At 34.3% G+C, this 26,496-nt stretch overlaps 1 protein-coding gene across 1 annotated transcript in view; it reads right to left on the bottom strand.

Annotated features, from left to right (window-relative positions):
* The window catches only part of LOC127835511 (neurogenic locus notch homolog protein 2-like), a 128,583-nt gene extending 102,467 nt beyond the window's left edge, over positions 1-26,116 (bottom strand). The window contains exons 1-17 of the mRNA XM_052361951.1: positions 26,019-26,116; positions 24,713-25,882; positions 24,078-24,191; positions 19,151-19,264; positions 17,932-18,045; positions 14,469-14,582; positions 13,765-13,878; positions 12,301-12,414; positions 11,597-11,710; positions 10,133-10,246; positions 9,431-9,544; positions 6,920-7,008; positions 6,722-6,778; positions 6,420-6,504; positions 6,197-6,297; positions 5,905-5,973; positions 5,544-5,655 (exon numbers count right to left, since the gene is read on the bottom strand). Coding sequence (XP_052217911.1) covers positions 5,544-5,655; positions 5,905-5,973; positions 6,197-6,297; positions 6,420-6,504; positions 6,722-6,778; positions 6,920-7,008; positions 9,431-9,544; positions 10,133-10,246; positions 11,597-11,710; positions 12,301-12,414; positions 13,765-13,878; positions 14,469-14,582; positions 17,932-18,045; positions 19,151-19,264; positions 24,078-24,191; positions 24,713-25,882; positions 26,019-26,079 — 2,770 coding nt within the window. The 5' untranslated portion in view covers positions 26,080-26,116. The remainder of the gene's footprint in view (positions 1-5,543; positions 5,656-5,904; positions 5,974-6,196; positions 6,298-6,419; positions 6,505-6,721; positions 6,779-6,919; positions 7,009-9,430; positions 9,545-10,132; positions 10,247-11,596; positions 11,711-12,300; positions 12,415-13,764; positions 13,879-14,468; positions 14,583-17,931; positions 18,046-19,150; positions 19,265-24,077; positions 24,192-24,712; positions 25,883-26,018) is intronic.
* Between the last annotated feature and the right edge of the window lie 380 nt (positions 26,117-26,496).

The raw sequence follows: 26,496 nt of genomic DNA, 5'->3' as shown, positions 1-26,496 counted from the left end.
CATGTTCTGACAATCTTTCTTGATACTCTAAGTCGTACATTTTTATAATAAGACTACTCATAGTTCCATATGCTGCGTTTAGCACATGCGAGAAGAAGTAAGGCTCTTTCTGAGGTCTTTATGAAATGAAGAATTTGCTCCAGTACTTGTCTGTCAAAAAATTCGAACTAGCTCTTGCTTGATTCAATTTCTAAGTCTGTGATGATTCGTCAAATTCAAAACATTATTATGATTTTTAAATAATGAGAAAATAAGCATATTTCATAGCGTGCACTTATTGGCAACTTTCGTTTGTCCGGCGTTTCGAACGAATCAGAAAGCAAATGGAAAAGATACTCAGAATTTTCCAGCTGACACAGGTTAGTTTACGTTTTGGCCGATAAGAGACGTTACGAGACTGTGTTCATTCTCCACCCTGAGCGATATGACTTGTTCGCAGCACAGATCAATCAAATTATTCCGTAATAACACAATTTGTGACGACGGTCGATTTAATTTGTATTGTTTATAATCACTACTGCTAGATAATACAATACACTATTTAAAGTTTGTAAACCAATATGTTAACCACGTATCGGGTTTCATTGAAAGAAACATGTGCAAACTCCGAATCCTAACTGATCTGGAAGAATTTAACTTTTGGTGACAGTATTTTACAGTTAAGCTACAGGGCAGGTAACTTCTTCGTTTCAGTGTCAAAAATGTTAACCTGGATCGTGTTTGCACACCTCCATTTGGTTATTTAAAGTAGAAATGTTTTAACACATTTTTATGAAAGGTAAGCTTACTTTGGATGCTCATATTCATTGCATTAACATAAACCAACTGTGTACAAAAATGTTGCCTATAAATAATGACGTTCGTGCTCGTGCTAATTCGCTTCGCCCTATTTGGTCTGTTCTAAAATTTTAATAGGACAACCATTTGAAACGCGTATTCTTATCACGCTGGAAGCCTGCTGGCTTGTATCTTAGTTCTCATTTAGACAATTCAAAAACTTTATAAGTTAACAGTTTAAGCTTAATACTTCAGGGCTAACTCCGTTATTACAACAAAACAAGTATCATTTTGTATTGATTATTATCGTGCCTTTTTTCAATTATCTCTTATTTAATCCATAATTACATAAGACATTTCCATTCCCATAATGGGGTGTCACATGGTTTCTTATTTCTTTTTTCAAAAATAAGCATTAGTTCTCCTGTGTATTGATTTCTGGTATAGGTTTCAGGCATAAACACACATTAGTATCTCTTGTATGGGTATATTATATTTGGAAATGCCATAAATAATAACTATTATAACGGGTTTTGAGTACCATTTGTACCATGTCGCCTTGTACCATTTTCCAACAGGTGTTTGTTTCTAAAACGACAGCTTAGTATGTCTTCACCTATCTTGGAATGTTTCACGCGAAACATGCTCAATTTTTTATCGAGAGTTGTCCAAAGTTTTTTTCAAGTGCTGCATAGACAATGAACATTAACAACTATTTATTCGCATTCTGTTTGCATATAAGTCTCGGTCGAACATGGACTAATATTGTGTTCGCATTATGTTCGTTTAAGTTCCATTCAAGGCTTAAATGTATGTAAAGAAACCTTCAAGATTATATTGATAATATCAAATCCTCTGGACCTTGCGATGTTAGAAGGGAAGATTAAAGTGTTCAATTTAAACATATAGGGCAAACAAGTATTCCCCAGGAAGTTGCTCATTTTAACCCCAAGATCATAATTTGAAAATAAACTGGGTAAACGACCACAACACGATGTAACATGTCAAATGAATACTTCTGGGTCTTGTAGTTTTAGAGAAAAATTTTCCAAAATAAGTGGAGTTGAATCACGTGACCCCTTGGTAGTGGCCAGTATTTACTAAATGGCATGATTTGAACAAACTAAGTTCTAGAATTCACACCAAATAGTAAGCCCCTTGACACTTGCGTCATCAAAAAGAAGATATTTGAAGATTTCATTTTTAAAATATATTTAAGTTCTGGTGACGTATATTTGCAGCGAACCGAAATTATTTTAATAACAATGAAAGAAGTTTACAAAAGGATTATTACATTGCGTTAGTGTCCATCTATGCTTAGCGGATTATGAAATGATGTTTAAATGAAACATTCTTGGAAATGACACGACAGCACGCCTTACCAAGAAGCACCGCAAAAGGGGGTCAAAAAGCTGACACTTAGGTCACCTTGTTGTGCACGGGTCAGCTAAAAAGAGCTATTTCTACACTGTAAATTTTTAGCGAGTGACATTTCAAATTGAAATAAACGTTTTATCACTAGCTATGTGCAATCACAAATACTTCAACAAATACTTGTATATAATTATAAATAAAACATGTTCGCAGTGATTTTTCTTATAACATAGATGTTTCAATAAGGTTTGTATGAATAAAAACCTTTTTACATGTTTTATACATGTTCAAGAACCAACATCGATGTTATTCCATGCATATATTGTTTTTTGCGACTGCGAAAATGATGTTCATCGATCGGTTTTCCAACTTTCTGAAAGAGGTTTATTTTACATGAAATATAATTTAAAAGTAATGTAATCAATCTAAATTAATAATGATTAGCTATATTTATCTTTAAGTGAAAACAGTGTCATGCCTAAAGCTTTTTCAACAATACACAAAACACATGTAGTGCTTAAGTTGAAATAAAACTTCGATTCTGATCTGCGATTTGTTCTTTTTGGCATGTGCAATAAGGCAAGTTATGCAAAATATTTGTTGAAAAATACGTATTGTGTCTAATTGATTAAACCACATTGCCTTTCCGTTGTTTTGTTCGTATATACGCGTTCGTCTGTTTTTAATTATTTACAACTTATATGCTGAATTCAGTCTTATCGCGCAAGAAGAACGTTGTTGTCATACACTCGTTCCTAATTGCTGCAAAAATCGTGTGCTCGTACTATTACAATACATTCTTTATCGAACAGTTTGAGATTATTTTTATAGTTCATGTACTAGTGCATCACAACTTTCTGTTTGTGTTTATGTCCTTTCTATATATTTCAAGAGCTTAAATAAATGAATAAAATAATTTATACATTTAAACTCAGGGGTGTCCATAATTTTAATATTTATGGACATGTTTACAATTGATATGTAAATTCAAGAACATGTGTTCCCTTGTGCTAAAGGAACCTGGGAAAAGCCTGAATTTGACCCCTAGGACGTGGCCTATGTTCGTTTCAAGTAGTATGATTTGAAACAAATAGTTCTAGACAGCTATTTAAAGGCTCAAATTACCTACATGTTCGCAGAGATTAAGGATGAGATGACGTTAACATGTAAAGCCTACGGAGTACGAGCAAAGAATGATGCTCAACCTGAGCTTAAAGCATCAAATCATGATGCCCTATACCATTAATTTAAACTGAGTTATCTTATAGATACTCGTAAGTACATCGGGGGAAATGCTGCCTTTATGTGATTGTTTACCTTAATAATACTTTAAAACGGTACGGACAGAGCATATGTACTTAGATATAACATTATAATTGTCTGTGTTTATTATAATATCTTGCGGAGCATAACAAGAAAGATGGTCAGGTACTACGTGACAAGGCATATGTTCTTTAAAGCATTCTGAGATTGTTTGTTCCCATTCGTATAAGTGTTATAACCATGACGATCATATGTCCTTCCGGCCTCATTTCATCCACAGATGCAACGGTTGAATTGAATGCACTAGGCGCGGATGCACGTTAATTTAGCGTTTGGCTCGAAATCGAGTCTTTGGCATTTACTACAGTGACAGTTCTGAAAGAAACATGTCAACGCCCTGTAAAATAGTTTCTGGTGTAAATCCAATTCAAAATATTCTTAATTAGTTGAACTGGGCAGAGATCTAGACATGACCTGATGTAAGTTACTTTATATGGTATTATTCAATCGCTTATTCTGGGGATATTTTAAAGAATGTTTATTTAGCGAGCTTAGACTAAAACGCATACAATAGATGGTACAGTCGATATGTTTGTTTGATTTCTTTAAATTGCCGACATTTTAAATATTTCGTTATTTAATATAGCATCCATTATCGTAATAAATCGATATCGTAAAATGGAGAAACTATTAAACCAAATAATATTTAAACTGTCCATACAATTGTGTCAGTAATAACGTATTGATATAAAGAAAATTTATATAATGACAAAACATTGTGTGATACTCAGGTCCAGTAGGAAACGATGAGTGATCACTCACCTCAAAGATATGCACCGTATTAAAGAGAGTATATACGATAGTAATATCAAAATCTTATTTTGTCAATTTTAAACCACTATATAAATATAAAAGCAGAATCTCAAATACTATTGATGAACTATCTCACAGTCGTAACTTCATTGAAATAGTGTTTATTTTAATGAAATTTGAATGACCAAGGTTACGCCGATACGACGAGTCTACTCGTATTTGATATAGGACCAACAAGTGTACCCATATGCCGTTGTATGCACATCTGCACAGAAACTCTTTAAAAAATATATAATTATTGCTAATATTATTGTGTTTCTAAGCAGTAATAATGATAAGACCTATGTGTAATACATTACTTAAAAACTAAATTTATAAAACGATAATATAGTTTATGTATAACAACCGCTCGATACGACGATACCATTTGGTTCACTGCGTATGAATATGCTTGTTAGGTTATAGCATAAGATGTATAAAAAAATTGTGTTATTTTGACCAGAGCACTAATTACATGTGTATAATAAGTGCAAAGTTGATGGTAAGCAGTCAAGTTGAAGTCAAGTTGAAGTCAAGTTGAAGTGAAAACAAATGTGTATGTTCAATAACAGTCTTTGCTGTATATTTAATCTTCATATGCATATTTACACATTGTAAACGCACACTCAATAAAGATTCACAATTATTTTGCCAGATGGTCGTCGTGTCAGCCTAAAATAAAATATAAACATATATTATTGCGGTATTATGTATCAACAGAGAATTACTTAACGTTTACTAAAAATAACACAATATCAACGTGAACATAGATATACACGTAACTCATTCATTTAATAACGTTCAATCAATTGATTTCTATTTCAAACAAATAATGTTCCATGTAATTATAAAAAAACGTCTCTTTTTCCAGTCATCACAATGTATGAACAATGAAGATTGTTGTATCCGAGCGAAGTTCTTTTCTTGTTATACCTTTGTTGCTGAAATGCTATTTTTACACACATGACGTTGTCTTGCAACATTAACCTAATCACTATTTAAACTATCTCTAATGTAATTTTGAAGCTCCAAATCGAAAAATTGATTGTTAACTTGGATGCTCGTTCGCATAACATTTTGGCTATATAATTGTAAACAGTGTTTTTGCTTAATAATTTTGTTTTTGTTATTGTTGCATACAACTTATTATTAATTAATTAATAATCTACTAATCTAAAATAATTTGTAGAGCAAATTTTCTTTTCCTCATGTATTATCCACAGGGCTGACCTATCCGATGTAAAATAAATGTTTCGTAGGAAAATATTATTGGATACTAATTATGCCTATGGACTGATGGTGTGTGCAATTGGTGTTGCAAAAGTCTTGATCACAACACGATTTGCAACGTGGCAAAGAACGCAGAACTCCGTTCCCTATAGCGCTGCACTGGAAATTAATTAAGTAAAAAACAATTATAACTGAGTTATAACTCTATTTTAGTCTAGTTATTATATTTGAAGCAATGGTTTTTGTTATAAAATATTACACACTGTGCACTTATCATTATGGATTTTATAAATTTGTAAATAATAAACTGAAATACATAAATGCATTACGGTTCGCATGGAATGTTTATAAACCGAAATTTTATATATCTGTATGCATGAATGTTTTACTATAATTACATCCACATACCGGTGCATCTACACACCCAAGCTTGAAGTGTGTGAGATTCAGCCATTCGAATTCCTCGATACTGCATGTCTAGAAAATGAGAAGTTTGTATTAGAAAACACAAAATGCTATTTAATCTTGCAATTGTATAACAGTTTTTAAATTTGTGCATCCGGTAGTTATTGTGAACATATAAAATGAGAAACCGATGTGGCAATTGTTTTATAAATAAATCAGTGTAAATATAATAGTTTATACAATGAATAATTGTTCACAATTTAACTTAACGTATTATACTCGTATTTAAACAAACCTCGTGTTGATTACACGGTCTTATGGACGTGCATTGCTGAATGGTTCGAACATGATTGCAGTCATAGCACAGTGGGCCCCGTTCGTTTCTTGCGACCAAACCTATACAAATATGAAACAAATTTAATTCTGGCATACCCATATCTGATAACGACTCTAATTAAATTATAACATACATAATTCAATTGCGTTTGTGCATGTATATGAGTTAAAATTGCGTTCACCTTCATCCCCACATCCACGTCCATTGCAGTAGTCGTTGTTGCAACATTCTGCACAGTGTCTTGAACTTGGAAATTTCGTACAAATCTGAATCGACATAAGCAAATTTTAAAAGCATGCATGCATTTTAAATATAATATTTAATATAAACATTTAAAACAACTGAAATGTAATACACATCAATTTAATAAAACAGCACCAGGATGGGAGAACTATATAAAGCAACAATAGGTTATACAATGTCCATTTAAATCTTTATTGTATAGTTGATAAAGACATTACATTACGTATAACATTTAGTTACCGAACTATTGGCACATCCCGATCTGTACTTGGCATAAGTTCGCTCTACCACACACACCTGATAAAATATTTATTTTTTAATTTAGTTTCACATACTTTAAATACAAAAATATCAAACAAGCGGTGTTTAAAATGATTTAAAATAATATTTTGTTTAAACCGCCTTTAAATGAAGAAAAAAAATCAAAAATCGTCTTACTTCCCCTTCGCCACATTTCTGTACTGTATCACAGAGTGCAAGGTCAGACATGTCTTCACAACTGTAGCATATCAGCTGTTTGTTGAAGTCTGTAATTGTTCATATACGCATTAAGGCAAGATCACAAAAACTCAAACACACAATCGCGCTAAATCATACAGGTTTTTTCCCGTATTGTAAAAGTTGCATTAGCAGCAAATTATTTTATTTTTTTTTCTGAAAATATTTCGAAAATTATCTTTTTTCATTTATATATCCGCAACTTTTTTTGTTTCTTTTGTGAATCATATGATTTTTTTTTTTCAAAAACATATATTTATGAAATGCTGTTGAATGAAGATGTTTTACTCTGTATTATAATGTATCTACCATTCATTGTATTCCGCATCTGTTTTTGTCCATTTGTTATGTTCATAAATAACTAATGTGTCATGTTTAGAAAAAAGTATTACCTAACATAACTGCAAAGATTATTTGATTAAGAAAATACCTCTTGGTATATGCTGAATGGATGACTGGATATCAGTACTTAATAATTACAGCATAATTGATTTAGTTCAAAGTTCACTATCTAACGATGTGCATAAAAGATGTCAACATATTGACATCAGCTTCTCCCCCACCTTTGCCGTTTTAGCCTGGATAAAACCTACGTTGAAACGTATAGGGGAACGCTTTCGGATAGGTTTGTTTTCATTGACAAACAGACGGACATATAGACAGACGACCAGACATTATAGTGATTCCTGTATGCCCCCTTTACTTTGCAACGGGGGTATAACTATTATCTGGCGATGGAACAAAGCATGTGATGATTGAACGTGCTGTTTCATATATACAAACATATTCCACCGTCCTTGAGAACGAATCCTGATAAGCATATAACAAGTATCTTGTTATAACTACAGTCGATTGGTGTATAGCGGATTTTAGTGAGTAACGGATAGGTTAAACGTTTTTTGCAAAATACTTTTATTTATGTTAAGATTTATAGTTTTCTATGAATTGAATACACACAGCCTATCATTGTTAAGTCGATTCATGTTTTTGTTGACGTGTGTCAATGTTTACTACTGTTTCTTTTTTCGAAACCAAAACAAGGTCACGATATGTACTAACCGTTTTTGTGACGACAGGAAAAGTGCAGACAAATGGTATCTTGAATTTTGCAGATTTTGTTTGATAAACATAATGTTCATTGATGTAATATTTTAATATTATGTTTCCTTTAGAAAAGTAAGAATGCTCAGAAACCAAATTGATGCGTACCATATAAAATAAGCATGAGAGCTGCAACTCGGGATTTAGTGAATAACGGACAATGTGATGACCCATATTCAGGAATGTGGGGATTGTCTCAAAATAAATATAAACTCAATTGAAGTTGTCCAATACACATGTGATTAGCGTGTGGTTATGATATTAATTAGTAAAAACATCATTGTTAATGAAAAATAATCAAATTATAACAAACAATTAATTTCTCTGAAAACATATTTTCACTATCAAATCTATTTAAATATTACAAGGTATTCAACTCAAAATGACCCGAATATAGGGTGCATCGCTTTGAACAGCCATTACTTCATCAATTGTGCAGTGATTTCCATAAACTTGATCTTATTAAACGCAGAAATGAATTTTCATTCTGGAAATGTACATATTTTGCAATTATTTGTTTTTAAAATGCTGTGTCAAATTTCAAGAAATAACACGATACACATATTATCCGATAAAGACCTAAGCGATCCGGTAATTGCTGAATCAGTGTACCATGAAATTCGCGCTGTAAACAAATAATATTTTTCGGAAATTTAAAACCGCTGGCATGTTTCAATAGGAAAGACATGTGTCTATCTAAGTTTAATGGTTTAATTACTGAATGCATGGTGTTTACGTTGAAATGAGACTCGAAGTCCTTAGCTATTCGTTATACACCAATCGACTGTAGTGGTGTTACAAATATGATAAGAACATGCAAGAGCGATACAAAACGCAAGCTTATCATCTGTATGCTTTGTATTCAATTTGGCAACAACACATTAGCTTTAACATAATTTTCCTAAAACTTCTATAATTTTTTTTTTCGATACACGTTGACAACACTGACTGTTATCTGCACAAGTAAAGAACGAACACTCGTCGTATCTCCGGTACTTAAATACTATCAAATCTTCTATTGAATGCTTTCTGGTTATGCTTACAAAATCAGTACAATGGTTACAAAATGTGCTCAATCAAAATTGCACAGAGACAATTCCACCTCCAAGGTAGCTGTTTAACAAGAAATAATTCAGAAACGCAACAAAGGGTATAAGTGGGTCTTCATATTTTTCTGCTTTCTTCCATTTACTTACCCCCGGAATAAGATGGAGCCCCAAAATCCAATGTCAAGCCCTTGTCGGAAGTTCCTTCAAAGTAGCCCATATAATATTAAGATTAAAGATTCATTCGTCCGGAACTATTTTGTGAAATGTTGGGTGTTGAGACAGGTGAAAAAATCTTGCTTACTGATTTGACAGTTCATTCCACTGAAGCCAGCCGAACATGTGCAAGTGTAACGGTTAACACCATCTGAACATGTACCACCGTGTTGGCATGGGGACGATGCGCATTCGTCAAGATCTGCAAAGGAGTTATAGTTTTTACATACGCATGCGCAGGCACGAAAATTAACATTATTAGACCATATGAATGTCGTCATTTTATGAATTATACCCCGCATGAATAGTACAATGCTTGCTTGGACTATATTCTGCATACGTTGTTTTCTGAACATCTCAGCCAAATATATACAAACGCAATTTTCATTTCCTCTAACGTGGGATAGGGTGGCATTGTATATATTATGGTCAGTAGCAACCACTTGCAGAGTTTTAATTTAAACAAAAGTTCAATGCGTCATTACCGGTGAATGTGAACAATGTCATTACAAATAAAATACACCTGAGATAAGGCAGCCTGTAAGAAGGCGCTCGGAATTAGAAATATGTCAACAATACAGCAAATATCAGAAGAATGTTTGCATTTATTGTCTTCTTTTTGTCATTTTATTTTTCGTCAATAAATAACTAAATTTAAAAGCAGTGATAGTGATTTCTTCAAAAAGTAGTTCCATTACTACTTTGATTCATTAAATATTGCGGAAGGGGGGTTAATGTCCGGATCCTTTTATTGGATCTTGAAAAATGTTGAAAACATAACATAACTTACTGGTTTCACACTTCAATCCACTGAACCCAGCTGGACATGCACAGGTGAAAGCGTTGACACCATCTGAACACGTACCACTGTGCAGACATGGAGATGATGCGCATTCGTCAATATCTGGAAAAATAATTATTGCTTGGATGTACATGCGCCCATGCACGGATATTGACATTACAACTGTATATTCCTACCTTATGGTTAGTGGCTGAAGAATTTCCGGTCCTTTTATGTAAATTGGTGTCCACTGATTGCGTGTTAACCGGGGAATGTTTAAAACGTTATTACACTACCCCACGAAGCAAGTTTACATGACGATGTAGATATTTATCCCTTAACAGAAATATGATTGATTATGTAAGTTATATAAAAAGTTCATCTTTTAATAAAGGGCCATAACTCTGGTAATATTAAAAACATCCCATTTAAATTATAAAGTAGGGCAACTTTACCTTCTGGTGCACATTTTGTAAATTAAATGTATCCTTGCATCAATGCGTTTGGTATTATGCTCACCGCAAGTTAAAAAAAGTTTTTGTCTGTATAAAAAGTGCCCTAAACAAGTTAAATCCGAAAACTTCCAGCCCATGATATAAAGGGGCACACGTTTAGGTGTAGATCAATATGTTTGTAAAGTAGTTGCAGCCATTATTTATAGGTAAACATATTATATGTGTCTTTTTATGTTCAGTCCACTAGCAGAAATACAAGTGACACAATTTAAACTAGAAATATGTAACAAAAACTGTTGCCCGTACAACACATATTTGGACAAAGCAACTATATTTTCTACAAAGGGTCATGCTTTAGCGAAAACTGTCGCAGTCACTTTTCCATTTATTAACGATAATTTATACCTTTCGGTCAGGTCATTTAACTGTGAAATTTTTAGCGAGATTTTATCAGTAGTTAAAGATGATTAAATAAACTACATTTTGGGACTATATATTATATATAGCTTATCATCTGTATGCTTTGTATTCAATTTGGCAACAACACATTAGCTTTAACATAATTTTCCTAAAACTTCTATAATTTTTTTTTTCGATACACGTTGACAACACTGACTGTTATCTGCACAAGTAAAGAACGAACACTCGTCGTATCTCCGGTACTTAAATACTATCAAATCTTCTATTTAATGCTTTCTGGTTATGCTTACAAAATCAGTACAATGGTTACATAATGTGCTCAATCAAAATTGCACAGAGACAATTCCACCTCCAAGGTAGCTGTTTAAACAAGAAATAATTCAGAAACGCAACAAAGGGTATAAGTGGGTCTTCATATTTTTCTGCTTTCTTCCATTTACTTACCCCCGGAATAAGATGGAGCCCCAAAATCCAATGTCAAGCCCTTGTCGGAAGTTCCTTCAAAGTAGCCCATATAATATTAAGATTAAAGATTCATTCGTCCGGAACTATTTTGTGAAATGTTGGGTGTTGAGACAGGTGAAAAAATCTTGCTTACTGGTTTGACAGTTCATTCCACTGAAGCCAGCCGAACATGTGCAAGTGTAACGGTTAACACCATCTGAACATGTACCACCGTGTTGGCATGGGGACGATGCGCATTCGTCAAGATCTGCAAAGGAGTTATAGTTTTTACATACGCATGCGCAGGCACGAAAATTAACATTATTAGACCATATGAATGTCGTCATTTTATGAATTATACCCCGCATGAATAGTACAATGCTTGCTTGGACTATATTCTGCATACGTTGTTTTCTGAACATCTCAGCCGAATATATACAAACGCAATTTTCATTTCCTCTAACGTGGGAGAGGGTGGCATTGTATATATTATGGTCAGTAGCAACCACTTGCAGAGTTTTAATTTAAACAAAAGTTCAATGCGTCATTACCGGTGAATGTGAACAATGTCATTACAAATAAAATACACCTGAGATAAGGCAGCCTGTAAGAAGGCGCTCGGAATTAGAAATATGTCAACAATACAGCAAATATCAGAAGAATGTTTGCATTTATTGTCTTCTTTTTGTCATTTTATTTTTTCGTCAATAAATAAATAAATTTAAAAGCAGTGATAGTGATTTCTTCAAAACGTAGCTCCATTACTACTTTGATTCATTATATATTGCGGAAGGGGGGGTTAATGTCCGGATCCTTTTATTGGATCTTGAAAAATGTTGAAAACATAACATAACTTACTGGTTTCACACTTCAATCCACTGAACCCAGCTGGACATGCACAGGTGAAAGCGTTGACACCATCTGAACACGTACCACTGTGCAGACATGGAGATGATGCGCATTCGTCAATATCTGGAAAAATAATTATTGCTTGGATGTACATGCGCCCATGCACGGATATTGACATTACAACTGTATATTCCTACCTTATGGTTAGTGGCTGAAGAATTTCCGGTCCTTTTATGTAAATTGGTGTCCACTGATTGCGTGTTAACCGGGGAATGTTTAAAACGTTATTACACTACCCCACGAAGCAAGTTTACATGACGATGTAGATATTTATCCCTTAACAGAAATATGATTGATTATGTAAGTTATATAAAAAGTTCATCTTTTAATAAAGGGCCATAACTCTGGTAATATTAAAAACATCCCATTTAAATTATAAAGTAGGGCAACTTTACCTTCTGGTGCACATTTTGTAAATTAAATGTATCCTTGCATCAATGCGTTTGGTATTATGCTCACCGCAAGTTAAAAAAAGTTTTTGTCTGTATAAAAAGTGCCCTAAACAAGTTAAATCCGAAAACTTCCAGCCCATGATATAAAGGGGCACACGTTTAGGTGTAGATCAATATGTTTGTAAAGTAGTTGCAGCCATTATTTATAGGTAAACATATTATATGTGTCTTTTTATGTTCAGTCCACTAGCAGAAATACAAGTGACACAATTTAAACTAGAAATATGTAACAAAAACTGTTGCCCGTACAACACATATTTGGACAAAGCAACTATATTTTCTACAAAGGGTCATGCTTTAGCGAAAACTGTCGCAGTCACTTTTCCATTTATTAACGATAATTTATACCTTTCGGTCAGGTCATTTAACTGTGAAATTTTTAGCGAGATTTTACCAGTAGTTAAAGATGATTAAATAAACTACATTTTGGGACTATATATTATATATAGCTTATCATCTGTATGCTTTGTATTCAATTTGGCAACAACACATTAGCTTTAACATAATTTTCCTAAAACTTCTATAATTTTTTTTTTCGATACACGTTGACAACACTGACTGTTATCTGCACAAGTAAAGAACGAACACTCGTCGTATCTCCGGTACTTAAATACTATCAAATCTTCTATTTAATGCTTTCTGGTTATGCTTACAAAATCAGTACAATGGTTACAAAATGTGCTCAGTCAAAATTGCACAGAGACAATTCCACCTCCAAGGTAGCTGTTTAAACAAGAAATAATTCAGAAACGCAACAGAGGGTATAAGTGGGTCTTCATATTTTTCTGCTTTCTTCCATTTACTTACCCCCGGAATAAGATGGAGCCCCAAAATCCAATGTCAAGCCCTTGTCGGAAGTTCCTTCAAAGTAGCCCATATAATATTAAGATTAAAGATTCATTCGTCCGGAACTATTTTGTGAAATGTTGGGTGTTGAGACAGGTGAAAAAATCTTGCTTACTGGTTTGACAGTTCATTCCACTGAAGCCAGCCGAACATGTGCAAGTGTAACGGTTAACACCATCTAAACATGTACCACCGTGTTGGCATGGGGACGATGCGCATTCGTCAAGATCTGCAAAGGAGTTATAGTTTTTACATACGCATGCGCAGGCACGAAAATTAACATTATTAGACCATATGAATGTCGTCATTTTATGAATTATACCCCGCATGAATAGTACAATGCTTGCTTGGACTATATTCTGCATACGTTGTTTTCTGAACATCTCAGCCAAATATATACAAACGCAATTTTCATTTCCTCTAACGTGGGATAGGGTGGCATTGTATATATTATGGTCAGTAGCAACCACTTGCAGAGTTTTAATTTAAACAAAAGGTCAATGCGTCATTACCGGTGGATGTGAACAATGTCATTACAAATAAAATACACCTGAGATAAGGCAGCCTGTAAGAAGGCGCTCGGAATTAGAAATATGTCAACAATACAGCAAATATCAGAAGAATGTTTGCATTTATTGTCTTCTTTTTGTCATTTTATTTTTTCGTCAATAAATAAATAAATTTAAAAGCAGTGATACTGATTTCTTCAAAACGTAGCTCCATTACTACTTTGATTCATTAAATATTGCGGAAGGGGGGGTTAATGTCCGGATCCTTTTATTGGATCTTGAAAAATGTTGAAAACATAACATAACTTACTGGTTTCACACTTCAATCCACTGAACCCAGCTGGACATGCACAGGTGTAAGCGTTGACACCATCTGAACACGTACCACTGTGCAGACATGGAGATGATGCGCATTCGTCAATATCTGGAAAAATAATTATTGCTTGGATGTACATGCGCCCATGCACGGATATTGACATTACAACTGTATATTCCTACCTTATGGTTAGTGGCTGAAGAATTTCCGGTCCTTTTATGTAAATTGGTGTCCACTGATTGCGTGTTAACCGGGGAATGTTTAAAACGTTATTACACTACCCCATGAAGCAAGTTTACATGACGATATAGATATTTATCCCTTAACAGAAATATGATTGATTATGTAAGTTATATAAAAAGTTCATCTTTTAATAAAGGGCCATAACTCTGGTAATATTAAAAACATCCCATTTAAATTATAAAGTAGGGCAACTTTACCTTCTGGTGCACATTTTGTAAATTAAATGTATCCTTGCATCAATGCGTTTGGTATTATGCTCACCGCAAGTTAAAAAAAGTTTTTGTCTGTATAAAAAGTGCCCTAAACAAGTTAAATCCGAAAACTTCCAGCCCATGATATAAAGGGGCACACGTTTAGGTGTAGATCAATATGTTTGTAAAGTAGTTGCAGCCATTATTTATAGGTAAACATATTATATGTGTCTATTTATGTTCAGTCCACTAGCAGAAATACAAGTGACACAATTTAAACTAGAAATATGTAACAAAAACTGTTGCCCGTACAACACATATTTGGACAAAGCAACTATATTTTCTACAAAGGGTCATGCTTTAGCGAAAACTGTCGCAGTCACTTTTCCATTTATTAACGATAATTTATACCTTTCGGTCAGGTCATTTAACTGTGAAATTTTTAGCGAGATTTTACCAGTAGTTAAAGATGATTAAATAAACTACATTTTGGGACTATATATTATATAGTGGAAAACGGCCATAATTCTGCCCAAACTCGCCTCAACTAAAATTCCTTTCTTACCAATCATGATAACATTACGACCATTCCAATTTGAGTTTTTGGGCGAGATCCACGCAGTATTTAAAGAGTAGTTTAACCACAAAAATGTGTGACTGAATACTCAATAATGGGAAATCAGACAATGGGCAGTACTTTTGTCAAACATCGTTGCAGACTAAATCGCTTCTTTCGGGCTATTCAACTCTTAAGTTTGAGTGAAATCCATCCAATAGTTAAAGAAAAGTTGAAAACGCAAGTTTCATGAGAATATGGACCGTGCTATGTGAAAAGTGGGTTTAATGCATGTGCGTTAAGTGTCGTCCCAGATAGGTCTCTGCATTCTGCACAGGCTAATCGGGGACGACACTTTCCGCCTTTTTGATATGTTTCGTTCACAGCAGTCTATTTTTTGAGACCGAAGACGGACCCGTGCGTTTTTAAAATCACGTACATATTTCCGCGAAATTATGTGGGACCTCGGTTCGTTTAACATTCCCCGCATGTTCAAATTTGTTACCTGAGATCTGTATCTCCAAATCGAGCGATCGAAGTCAAAAAGCACTATAAGACTGTGTACTACTGTTCATTTTAACCTATGGTCTGCGGATAGTAATAATCCGATCAACTCAAGCTGTTCAAATGGTCCCGGAACCATAGTCACTCGACAGGTCGTTTACTACACAAAAGTGACGAAGATTATCCCCACTTCCAGAATTGTTAAAGAAAAATAATAACTATTGAAATGTTTAATGAAGGTTGATAAAAATTGCACATGTACGAATTCATACCATAAGAAGAGTGCCTGAAAGTTTGAAAGGTGTACATTTAAAAATATAGGAGAACGCATTTGGAAAGCGATGACTCGACTGATTGACAGACCAACCGACAACAGGCTGGCAGAAAAACAGACGAACCTTCGTCCTTAGTTAATCCAGTAAATTTCAATTAATTCGTTAAGGGGCAAACTAATTTGCTAATAGTGTATATACATTCAAATGATGTTATAGAATGTCTCAGCTGATAAATGCGTATTACCCTTGCAATGTTTAATGTAGGACGATATAGTTACTCATGAACAACTTCATTTGATAAGGAACAATACATGCACGGTTGAATGTAGTACGTTCAAACGTATAGGGGAACGCTTGCGAATAGGTATGTTTCTTCGGACGTAGAGACGGACGAACATATGTTATAGTGATTCATGTATGCCCTGTGATGTCCGAGCCCCGCGGACTCAATTGTATACTGGTTTTTAACCAAATTAGTGCTATGTAACCTCATAAATGTGCTGTATCGGTTGTTCATCGTAAAAAGGCGCGATCCGCGCAAACATCAGATTATTAGCCCTTATAGCCCCCACGGTGAAAGTTTGATGTATTTTCTTGTATTTTATTGCTTTGTAATTTGTTAGGTTTCATTTGCTTCAGGTTTTTATAAGCTGCTATTAGTACAATCACGTTTGTTGGATTTCTCGAATTGATTCGTACTCAATAATTTCGTACTCATGTTTCTATTAAGCAACCGTTTATACAGAATTAAGCTATGTTAAGATCTAACTCACACTTCTTACAATTCTGTAAGCTTTTTTGGTATTAATTAAGGCAGTCTATGAAAGTAACGTTTTGTAGTATTTTACCACACATTTATGGTCGCAAGATAGAACAATAAACGATCCTGAAATAATAAGTTGAGTTCACTTGTGCCACGGGTTAACTTCATGCTATATCAGAGCATGACATGCCCCCTTTAGTTTGTAACAAGGGTATAACTGTATTACCTGGCGATGAAACAAAACGTGTGATCATTGATCATGCTGTTTCATATATACACAAATATTTCACAGTGCTTGCGAACTTTTCAGATAGGCATATAACATTTATCGTGTTGTATCTAGTGCTGTTACAAATAGGATAAGAACGTGCAAGAGAGATACAATATATACTTCAATTGAAACGCCAGCTCCTCATCTGCATGCTTCGTATTAAATTTGGCAACAGCACATTAGTTTTAACACAATCTTTCTAAAACTTATATAATATATTGTTTTATTTCGATACATGTTGACAACACTGACTTTTATCTGCACAAGTTAAGAACGAACACTCGTCGTATCTCCGGTACTTAAATACTATCAAATCTTCTATTGAATGCTTTCGGGTTATGCTTGAAAAATCAGTACAAGGGTTACAAAATGTGCTCGATAACAATTGCACAGAGACAATTCCACCTCCAAAGTAGCTGTTTAAACAAGAAATAATTCAGAAAACGTAACACAATGTATAGGTGGGTCTTCATATGTTTCTGCATCCTTCCATTTATTCCCGAATTAAGATGGAGCCCCAAATGCCAATCTAAAGCCTTTGTCGGGAGTTCTTTCAAACCAGCACATATAATATATTAAGATTCAATATTCATTCGTCTGGTACTATTTTCGTGAAATGTTGGATGTTGAGAAATGTGAAAGCATTTTGCTTACTGGTTTGACAGTTCTTTCCACTGAAGCCAGCCGAACATGTACAAGAGTAACGGTTAACACCATCTGAACATGTACCACCGTGTTGGCATGGGGACGATGCGCATTCGTCAAGATCTGCAAAGGAGTTATACAAACAATACATACGCATAAACAGGCATGGAAATTAACATTATACACGCATATATATATCTTCCAATAAAATGTATGTCAAGGGGAACAGTTTGATTTGGAATTGAATTTCAACAAGCAAATTCGTTGAATTGATATCCCCCGCCAATATGCTTCTGGACACAAAAGTGTTATATTTGACACTCTAAAAAGCATTTTTTCAAGATACAAAGGGCCATAACTCCTTTATTATCCAATGGTGTACGATGCCATTTGGCGTGCATCATCCTCTTATCCATATATATACTCATACCAAGTTTCAATGAACTCCGCCAAAGCACTTCCAATATATGGCTCCGGACACAAAAAAGCATTTTTCCAAGATACAAAGGGCCATAACTCTGTTATTTATAGATGTTATACAATGCCATTAGGCGCGCATCATCCTCTTATCCATATATATACTCATACTAAGTTTCATTAAAATCCGCCAAAGCACTTCCATTATATGGCTCCGGATACAAAAGTGCCGGACGGACGGACGGAAGGACGGACAACGCCAAAACAATATCCCTCCGCCTATGGCGGGGGATATATAGACGATATAAATGTCGTCATTTTATGAATTTTAACCCGCAAGAATATTACATGCTTGCCTGGACTCTATTCTGCATAAATGTTTTGTTCTGAACAAAATCACAGCCAAACATATACAAACGCAATTTTCAGTTCGAGTAACGTGGGAAAGAGTGGCATTGTATATATTAAAGTCAGTAGCAACCACTTGCAGAGTTTAAATTCAAACAAACGTTGAATGCGTGATTAACGGTGAATGTGACAAGGTCAGTTCATAAAAGTACACCTAAAATAAGGCAGCCTGTAAGAAGGCGCTCGGAATTAGAAAAATGTAAAAAAAACATATCAAAATTCAGTGGGACGTATGCGTTTATTGTCTTCTTTTGGTATTTTAAAAGTACATATAGTGGTATTGATTTCTCCACAACGTAGCTCCTTTTATACTATGCTTCATTTGATATAGCTGGGGGGAGGGGCAATGTCCGGATCCTTTTATTAGATCTTAAAAAAATGTTTAAAACAATATATTACTCACTGTTTTCACACTTCCATCCACTGAACCCAGCTGGACATGTACAGTTGTAAGCGTTGACACCATCTGAACACGTACCACCGTGCAGACATGGGGATGAGGCGCATTCGTCAATATCTGGAAAAAGAATTATAGCTTGGATTTACATGCACGGATATTGACATTACAACTGTATATTCCTACCTTATGCTAGGTCAGTGGCTGAAGAGTTTCCATCACTTTTGTGTAAAATGGTGTCCACTAATTGCGTGACAAACGGGGAATGTTTACAACGCCATTAAACTACACGACGAAGCAAGTTTATATGACGATTAAAATGTTCGTCTCTGTAACAGCAATACATTTTATGTAATAATAACCATGAGTATGAGTTCCTGATAAGAATTACATACTTAAACTTGTTACACAGATTATGCCATTAAACCAATGTCACATGCACATACGTATGAAACAATATTATGTTATGCACGTTGCAGAATTTAAGCATGGACCCCTCATACATTCGTCAACATCTCAATTTATCAATTTAAAAAAACATGATTAACGACCAATCCAATTACGAACAAGATAAATTCCTAAAATCTGCGACGGATAAAGACATCAAATCAACCGAGCAAGTTTGAGACCGTAAGATGAACCCGTGCGTTTTGTAAAACACGTACATATTTCCCCAATAATTTTAGGGGTCTTGCTTCGAGAAACATGCATGTTCACATTTTGTACCTGAGCTCTGTTTCTCCAAATCGTGCGCTCGATTCCAAAGACCACTATAAGACTGTGAAAAACTGTTCATTCTAACATATGGTCCGGCGGATAGTTAACATCCGATTATCTCAAGCTGTTCAAATAGTCCCGGCAAATAAGCAAATGAGCCTTGGCAAAGTATAACATTCAACATTGTTTGCAATGATTGATGTATTTGCGCCATTGCCAATATTAAATTGGACACACACATTATTTGCTATATGGATAAGTTTTCACAGTCATTTAAACACAATCCGTTACATAAAAGAAAATATCAACCATATTAAGCGTTGATTTATCTTTACCGAAAACGGCCGCAAAGTAGTGCCTAGAGTTTGACCCAACGAGTTTGGAGCCTTAACAAACATCTTACACATTCAACATTTGGTACATTCATCCATAAAAATTGTACCAAAGCCATACACAAGCCGTTGTTATTTTTATGAAAGTTTTCCCATAATCATGCTACAGGTCGTTTACTATAATTTGTCACAAAAGTGACGAAGATTACCTCCATTTCATAAATTGTTGAAGAAGGATCATAATTTTTGAAACTTTTAATGAAGGTTGATAAAATGTGCACAAGCACGACTTCATATCATAAGGAAAGTGCCTGAAAGTTTGAATGGTGTACATTTAAAAAAATAGGAAAACGCATTCGGACAGCGATGACTCTAATGATTGACAGGCCAACCGACAGCAGACAGACATACATTAGGAAAAAACAGACGAACATACGTACGTGGTTATTCCAGTAAATTCAATTTAATTCGTTAAGGGACAAACTAATTTGCTAATAGTGTACATACATAAACATGGTGTTCTAGAATGTCTCAACTGAAAAATGGACATTACCCTTGTAATGTTTAATGCAGAACGATAAAGTTGCGACTGAACAGCTTCATATCACATGGAACAATAACTGCAAGGTTAAATGTAGTACGTTGAAACGTATAGGGGAACTCATGCGGATAGGTTTGTTTTTGCGTACAAAGAGACGGACAAAAAAACTGACGAACAGACGTTAAAGTGATTCATGTATGCCCCCTTTACTTTGTAAGAGGGGTAGAACTATTATCTGATGATGAAACTGGGTCATTTTGTAGTAAGAGCCTTGAACTTTTCGTTTACAAAAGGAGAACTGTCTATTACACAAAAACAAGGAATTATCACGTGTATTCCGAAAGAAAACAGACCAAAACAGTTTTTAAAAAATTGGAGACAAATCACTTTGTTAAATATTGTTTATAAATTAGCCTCTGGTACTATTGCTGCAAGACTAAAGACAGTTTTAGATCATCTTATAAACAAAGATCAAACAGAGTTTGTTAAGGGTAGATTTATAGGAGAAAACATTCGCCTCGTATATGATATTATGAATTTTACTGAAAAACATAATATACCTGGACTATTAATGATGATAGACTTTGAAAAAGCAGTTGATTCTCTATCTTTTGATTTTATTTTAAAAACGCTAACGTTTTTTAAGTTTGGCCCCAGTTTCATTAAATGGATATCACTTTTTATGATAATACTTCTACTGCTGTGCAGTTGAATGGTTTTCTTTCCGAATTCTTTAACATAGGTCGTGGCTGTAGCCAGGGGGATCCCATAAGTCCATACTTAATTATTTTATGTGCTGAAATGTTATCAATTAAAATAAGAAATAACAGGAATATCAAAGTTATTTGTATCAGTGGAATAGAATGAATATAAAATTTCACAATTTGCAGATGATACAACACTACTGCTAGATGGAAGTGAGGACAAAGTTAATTAAACCCTCGATATCCTGTATCACTTCTCTCAATTTTCAGGTTTAAAAATTAATTTCGAGAAAACCCGTGTTATTTGGATAGGTTCCTTAAAATATAGCACCCGTTCGATAAAAAAGAAATGAAAGTTGGATTGGGGAAACAATAATTTTAAACTATTTGGCATACAGTTTCATATTGACTTGGAAAAAATGGTGTCGTTAAATTTAAATGATAAAATACAAAGCATTGCAAATTGCATCAAATTATGGAATAGAAAAGCGCTAACGCCAATTGGTAGAATAATAGTTGTAAAATCTCTTTTATTACCGCTGCTAACAAATTTATGTTCTACATGACCAACCCCAAATCAACAAATATTAAATTAAATAAATAGCATGTTTTACGAATTTGTTTGGCAAGGTCAGCCAAGAATGAAAAGTAAAGTACTTATTGAAGATTATTACAATGGAGTTTTAAAAATGGTTAATGTCTTTTCGTATGTTAAAAATTAAAAATGCTATGGTTAAACAGACTTATTACATGTTATAAAAGTACATGCTATGGTTTTGCACTTAAAAATATACTTGTATTAGCAAAAATAGTTAACTTCGGAAAGTTATATTGAGTTATGTGTAAGACAGATGTTTAATCCTTTTTGGAAAGACATATTAGAATCTTTTGCAGATTTTATCGACCATTTTCCAATTGACAATATCACGAAATTTCAAGAACTTCCATTATACTTTAACAATAATTTTTCAATTGGACACGGACATTTTTATTTTCCTATTTGGTATAATAAAGGAATACGATTTGTTAAAGATGTCATGAATTACAATGGAACATTTTTAACTAGAACGGAATTTGAACAAAAACTAGGCGCTAGTGTGAACATTCTACAATTAGAAGGATTATACAAGCGATTAAAAAATACTTAGCATTGCTTAAACTTGATAAAATCTCAACAATGAATAATGACTAGTGATTCCCAATCATCCCGGCATACATTAAGCCTATACTATTGCACAATAAAAATAACTCACTTATATATAACATATTAATATACAACAATGAAATTCCAACAGACCAAGTAAAATGGAACAGTCTTTTCAGTATTGAAAGCTCAGAATGGAGAAGTCTTTATGCATGGGTATTTAAAACCACAAAAGATTCATACAACCAATGGTTCCAAGTGACACTGACTCACAACATACTAGCCACAAATAATTTGTTTAAAAAAATAAAAATAAGTGACTCAGACAAATGTACTTTCTGTAAAACAGAAACAGAGACTCTCGTCCATTTATTTTGGAGTTGTAATGTCATACAAATGTTTTTACAATCATCACATCTGCTATTTAAAACATTGATAACAATTTTAGTTTTGATTGTAAAACATTTATACTGGGGTCAGTTGGTAACCAATCTGAAAAGTATAACATTTTATGTCTCGAAATAAAACGCTTTATTTATAACTGTAGACGTAGAATGGTAACCCCTACAATTCATGGTCTCCGTAGTTGCTGCAAAATAGCCTCTGCAGTTATACAAAACACGCATTTAGCAAATAGTTATAACAGTTCGTGGGAATTGGTGGAATCTCTTTGTCATACTAATTTACCTTCATCATTATTAGTATTTTTGTGTTCTATTTTTATAGAATTGACATACATTATTGTAACATGACTGATTGTACTGTAATTCAATTTATTACTATTCCAGTCATGTTTGTATTTGACTGAACAATGTATATTGGCGAATAAAAATAAATAAATGGAAAAAAAAATATCTGATGATGAAACAACACTTGTGATTATTGAACATGCTGTTTCATATATACCAAAAATATTTCACAGTCCTTGCCAACGAATTCAGATAGGCATAGAACACGTATCGTGTTGTAACTAGTGGTGTTACAAATATGATACGAACGTGCAAGAGCGATACAAAATATACTTCAATTGAAACGCCAGCTCATCATCTGTATGCTTCGTATTCAATGTCAACAACACATTAGTCTTAACATAATATCACTAAAACTTATATAATATATTGTTTTATTTCGATACACGTTCACAACTCTGCACAAGTAAAGAAGGAACACTCGTCGTATCTCCGGTACTTAAATAGTATCAAATCTTCTATTGAATGCTTTCGGGTTATGCTTACAAAATCAGTACGAGGGTTAATAAATGTAGCTTTTTGAACAAGAAATAATTCAGAAAACGTAAATTTGTAGGTGGGTCTTCAAATGTTTCTGCATCATTCCATTTATGCCCGAAATAAGATAGAGCCGCAATTCCAATATCAAGCCCTTATAGAAAGTTCCTTCGAAGCAACCCATATAATATTAAGATTCAAGATTCATTCGTCCGGTACTTTGTTCGTGAAACGTTGGAATTTGAGAAAGGTGAAAAAATCTTGCTTACTGGTTTGACAGTTCTTTCCACTGAAGCCAGCCGCACATGTACAAGTGTAACGGTTAACACCATCTGAACATGTTCCACCGTTATGGCATTGGAACGATGCGCATTCGTCAAGATCTGCAAGTGAGTTATAGTTTTTACATGGGCATGCGCAGGCACGGAAATTAACATTATACACACATATAGATATATTCCAGTAAAATGTATGTCAAGGGGACAATTTGATTTGGAATCGAATTTCAATTAGACGATATAAATGTCGTCATTTTATTAATTCTACCCCGCAAAAATATTACATGCTTGCCTGGACTCTATTCTGCATACATGATTTTTTCTGAACATAATCTCAGCCAAACATATACAAACGCAATTTTCATTTCGAGTAACTCGGGACAGAGAGACATATTATGAATCATATTTGTTCTTGACGTTGTAATGCTAGAGATAAATAGATGATTGAATGTTTTATTTTATCCAGTTGAAGAATTTTGCATTTTGAACAAAAATATTATAAAAAGGAAATTAGTCTTTGAGGGTTTCTTACGGAGTTTCCACAGTTAACATTTACATCAATTATAAAATTATTTATCTATAATAGTTATATTCAGTTTGTTATTCATAAGAAATGCTATATTTACGTAGGAGCATTCCAGCTGGAAAAGCAAATGCTCTCCCAGAATCAATGTATCCATACACAAGCACTCCGAACGTAACACTTGTTTCGTTGGATGTAATAACGTGATATCCAAGTGTTATCATGCAGGTGAGGACTGTATATTCGTTCCATGGAGCAGGGACATTTGCCTTGTCAATAATCGCGTCTGCTGGTGATCTTCCGTCTAGACGAAGCGTGTGAATTGCAGACGTCAGTACGGTTAGAGCAACATACAAGTATCCGTTATAGACCTCGGGTACAACAAAGGCATAAGAATTCATAAATTGCCGTATTCCTGGAATAATGGTCATGTACGAGTCGCTTTCCTTGTATTGTACTACGGAAATCGGTTCCTGACTAGTTACGATCAAAGGTGTACGTTTTGCTGCAGACTCAATCCATTTAGTCGATCCAACCATTGTGCAATCTTCGAATGATGCGTCTTTCACACATACCCTGTTAGTACTTTGACTACTGAAAATACGAACTATAAATTGCTTTGAATTGTAAATCGGAGGAACGATAAAAAGGGATTCAAAGGCATTGAGTGGAATGACTTGTTCCACCAACATATCATAATAGCCAGATGTATGAGTTACAACGTATGACAATGATGCTCCGCTGATAACAGACACGGGTTTGCTGGACTGAACAAAAGTACCAGTGAGATCGCTTGTTGAACTTGCTTCCTGGTAAATGTCCAACCAGTTAAGAGATTTTGAAATAGTTGTACCGTTAGGAAATGAAACGTTAATCGACGTGTCGTCAAACGCAGCTATCACCATAAATACGGATGGGTATGAGGAAATATAGTTAGGCGCATAGCTGGCAATCTGATATTTATTACTTAGTGATTCAATCGGTATGCTCACATATGTGTCCGCACCAGGACTATATGAAGTGGTGACATAAACTGTTATGTCCACATTTGATTTGATAAAAACGCCGTGTTGTCCCATTCGCGTGCCGAAAAGCGCAATGCTACTGTCAAGAGCGAAAGACAGTGTTTTGTTAAACACCCATGTTCTATTTATTTGAAGATATGGTACGTAAACAAGGACTTCAGCACTTGTTTGCGAGGCAATATCTATTTTGAAAATGTTTTCTCCAGCATAGCTCAGAAATCCAGTGACAAACTCCTTCCCAGTTGTGGCTGAAAAATAGATATCATAATTATGGCAATTAACTAATATAAATGCATTTTTGTGTAGATATATATAAGGAAATGTATATATAGTCGACCCCATATGGATGAGAGTATGAGAGATCAATTCCATCTGCTTACTTACATGCTGTGGCCATCGGGCAATTGAATAAAACAAAAGCCAACACATAAACTATGCCACTCATTTTGTACAATTAGTTTTCACAATGTGTATAACAAGACGAAACATTTGAAATTTAAATATGCGATAAGACATGACAGTCGAGTTGATAATCACCTCCCATTCCCGCTGAACTACGTTACAATAAGAGGTGCGTCTGCAGGACAACGCGATACGGCGTCATAACTACAACGGTTAGGGCGTCTTTCCACAGTTTGTTGACGATACGGGACATTGTTAAAATAAATGATATTAACGGTAATTTTGAATAGTTTTTGTATGTGTAAGCCAATGTTTATTTAAAGCCGCACACCTTGAAATGAAATACATGTTAATCAATACATATAGATGCAATTTGAAAGTGTGCGAAAATGTCATTAAATCTAAAGCCAAGTTAGCAAGTTATTTATTATTTTTTAAATTTTAAAACCGAAAGTAGGAT

The sequence above is a fragment of the Dreissena polymorpha genome, chromosome 6 (genome assembly GCF_020536995.1).
Source record: "Dreissena polymorpha isolate Duluth1 chromosome 6, UMN_Dpol_1.0, whole genome shotgun sequence".
Lineage (NCBI taxonomy): Eukaryota > Metazoa > Mollusca > Bivalvia > Myida > Dreissenidae > Dreissena > Dreissena polymorpha.
The sequence above is the reverse complement of the archived record's forward strand: the minus strand, read 5'-3'. Positions and strand labels throughout refer to the sequence as shown.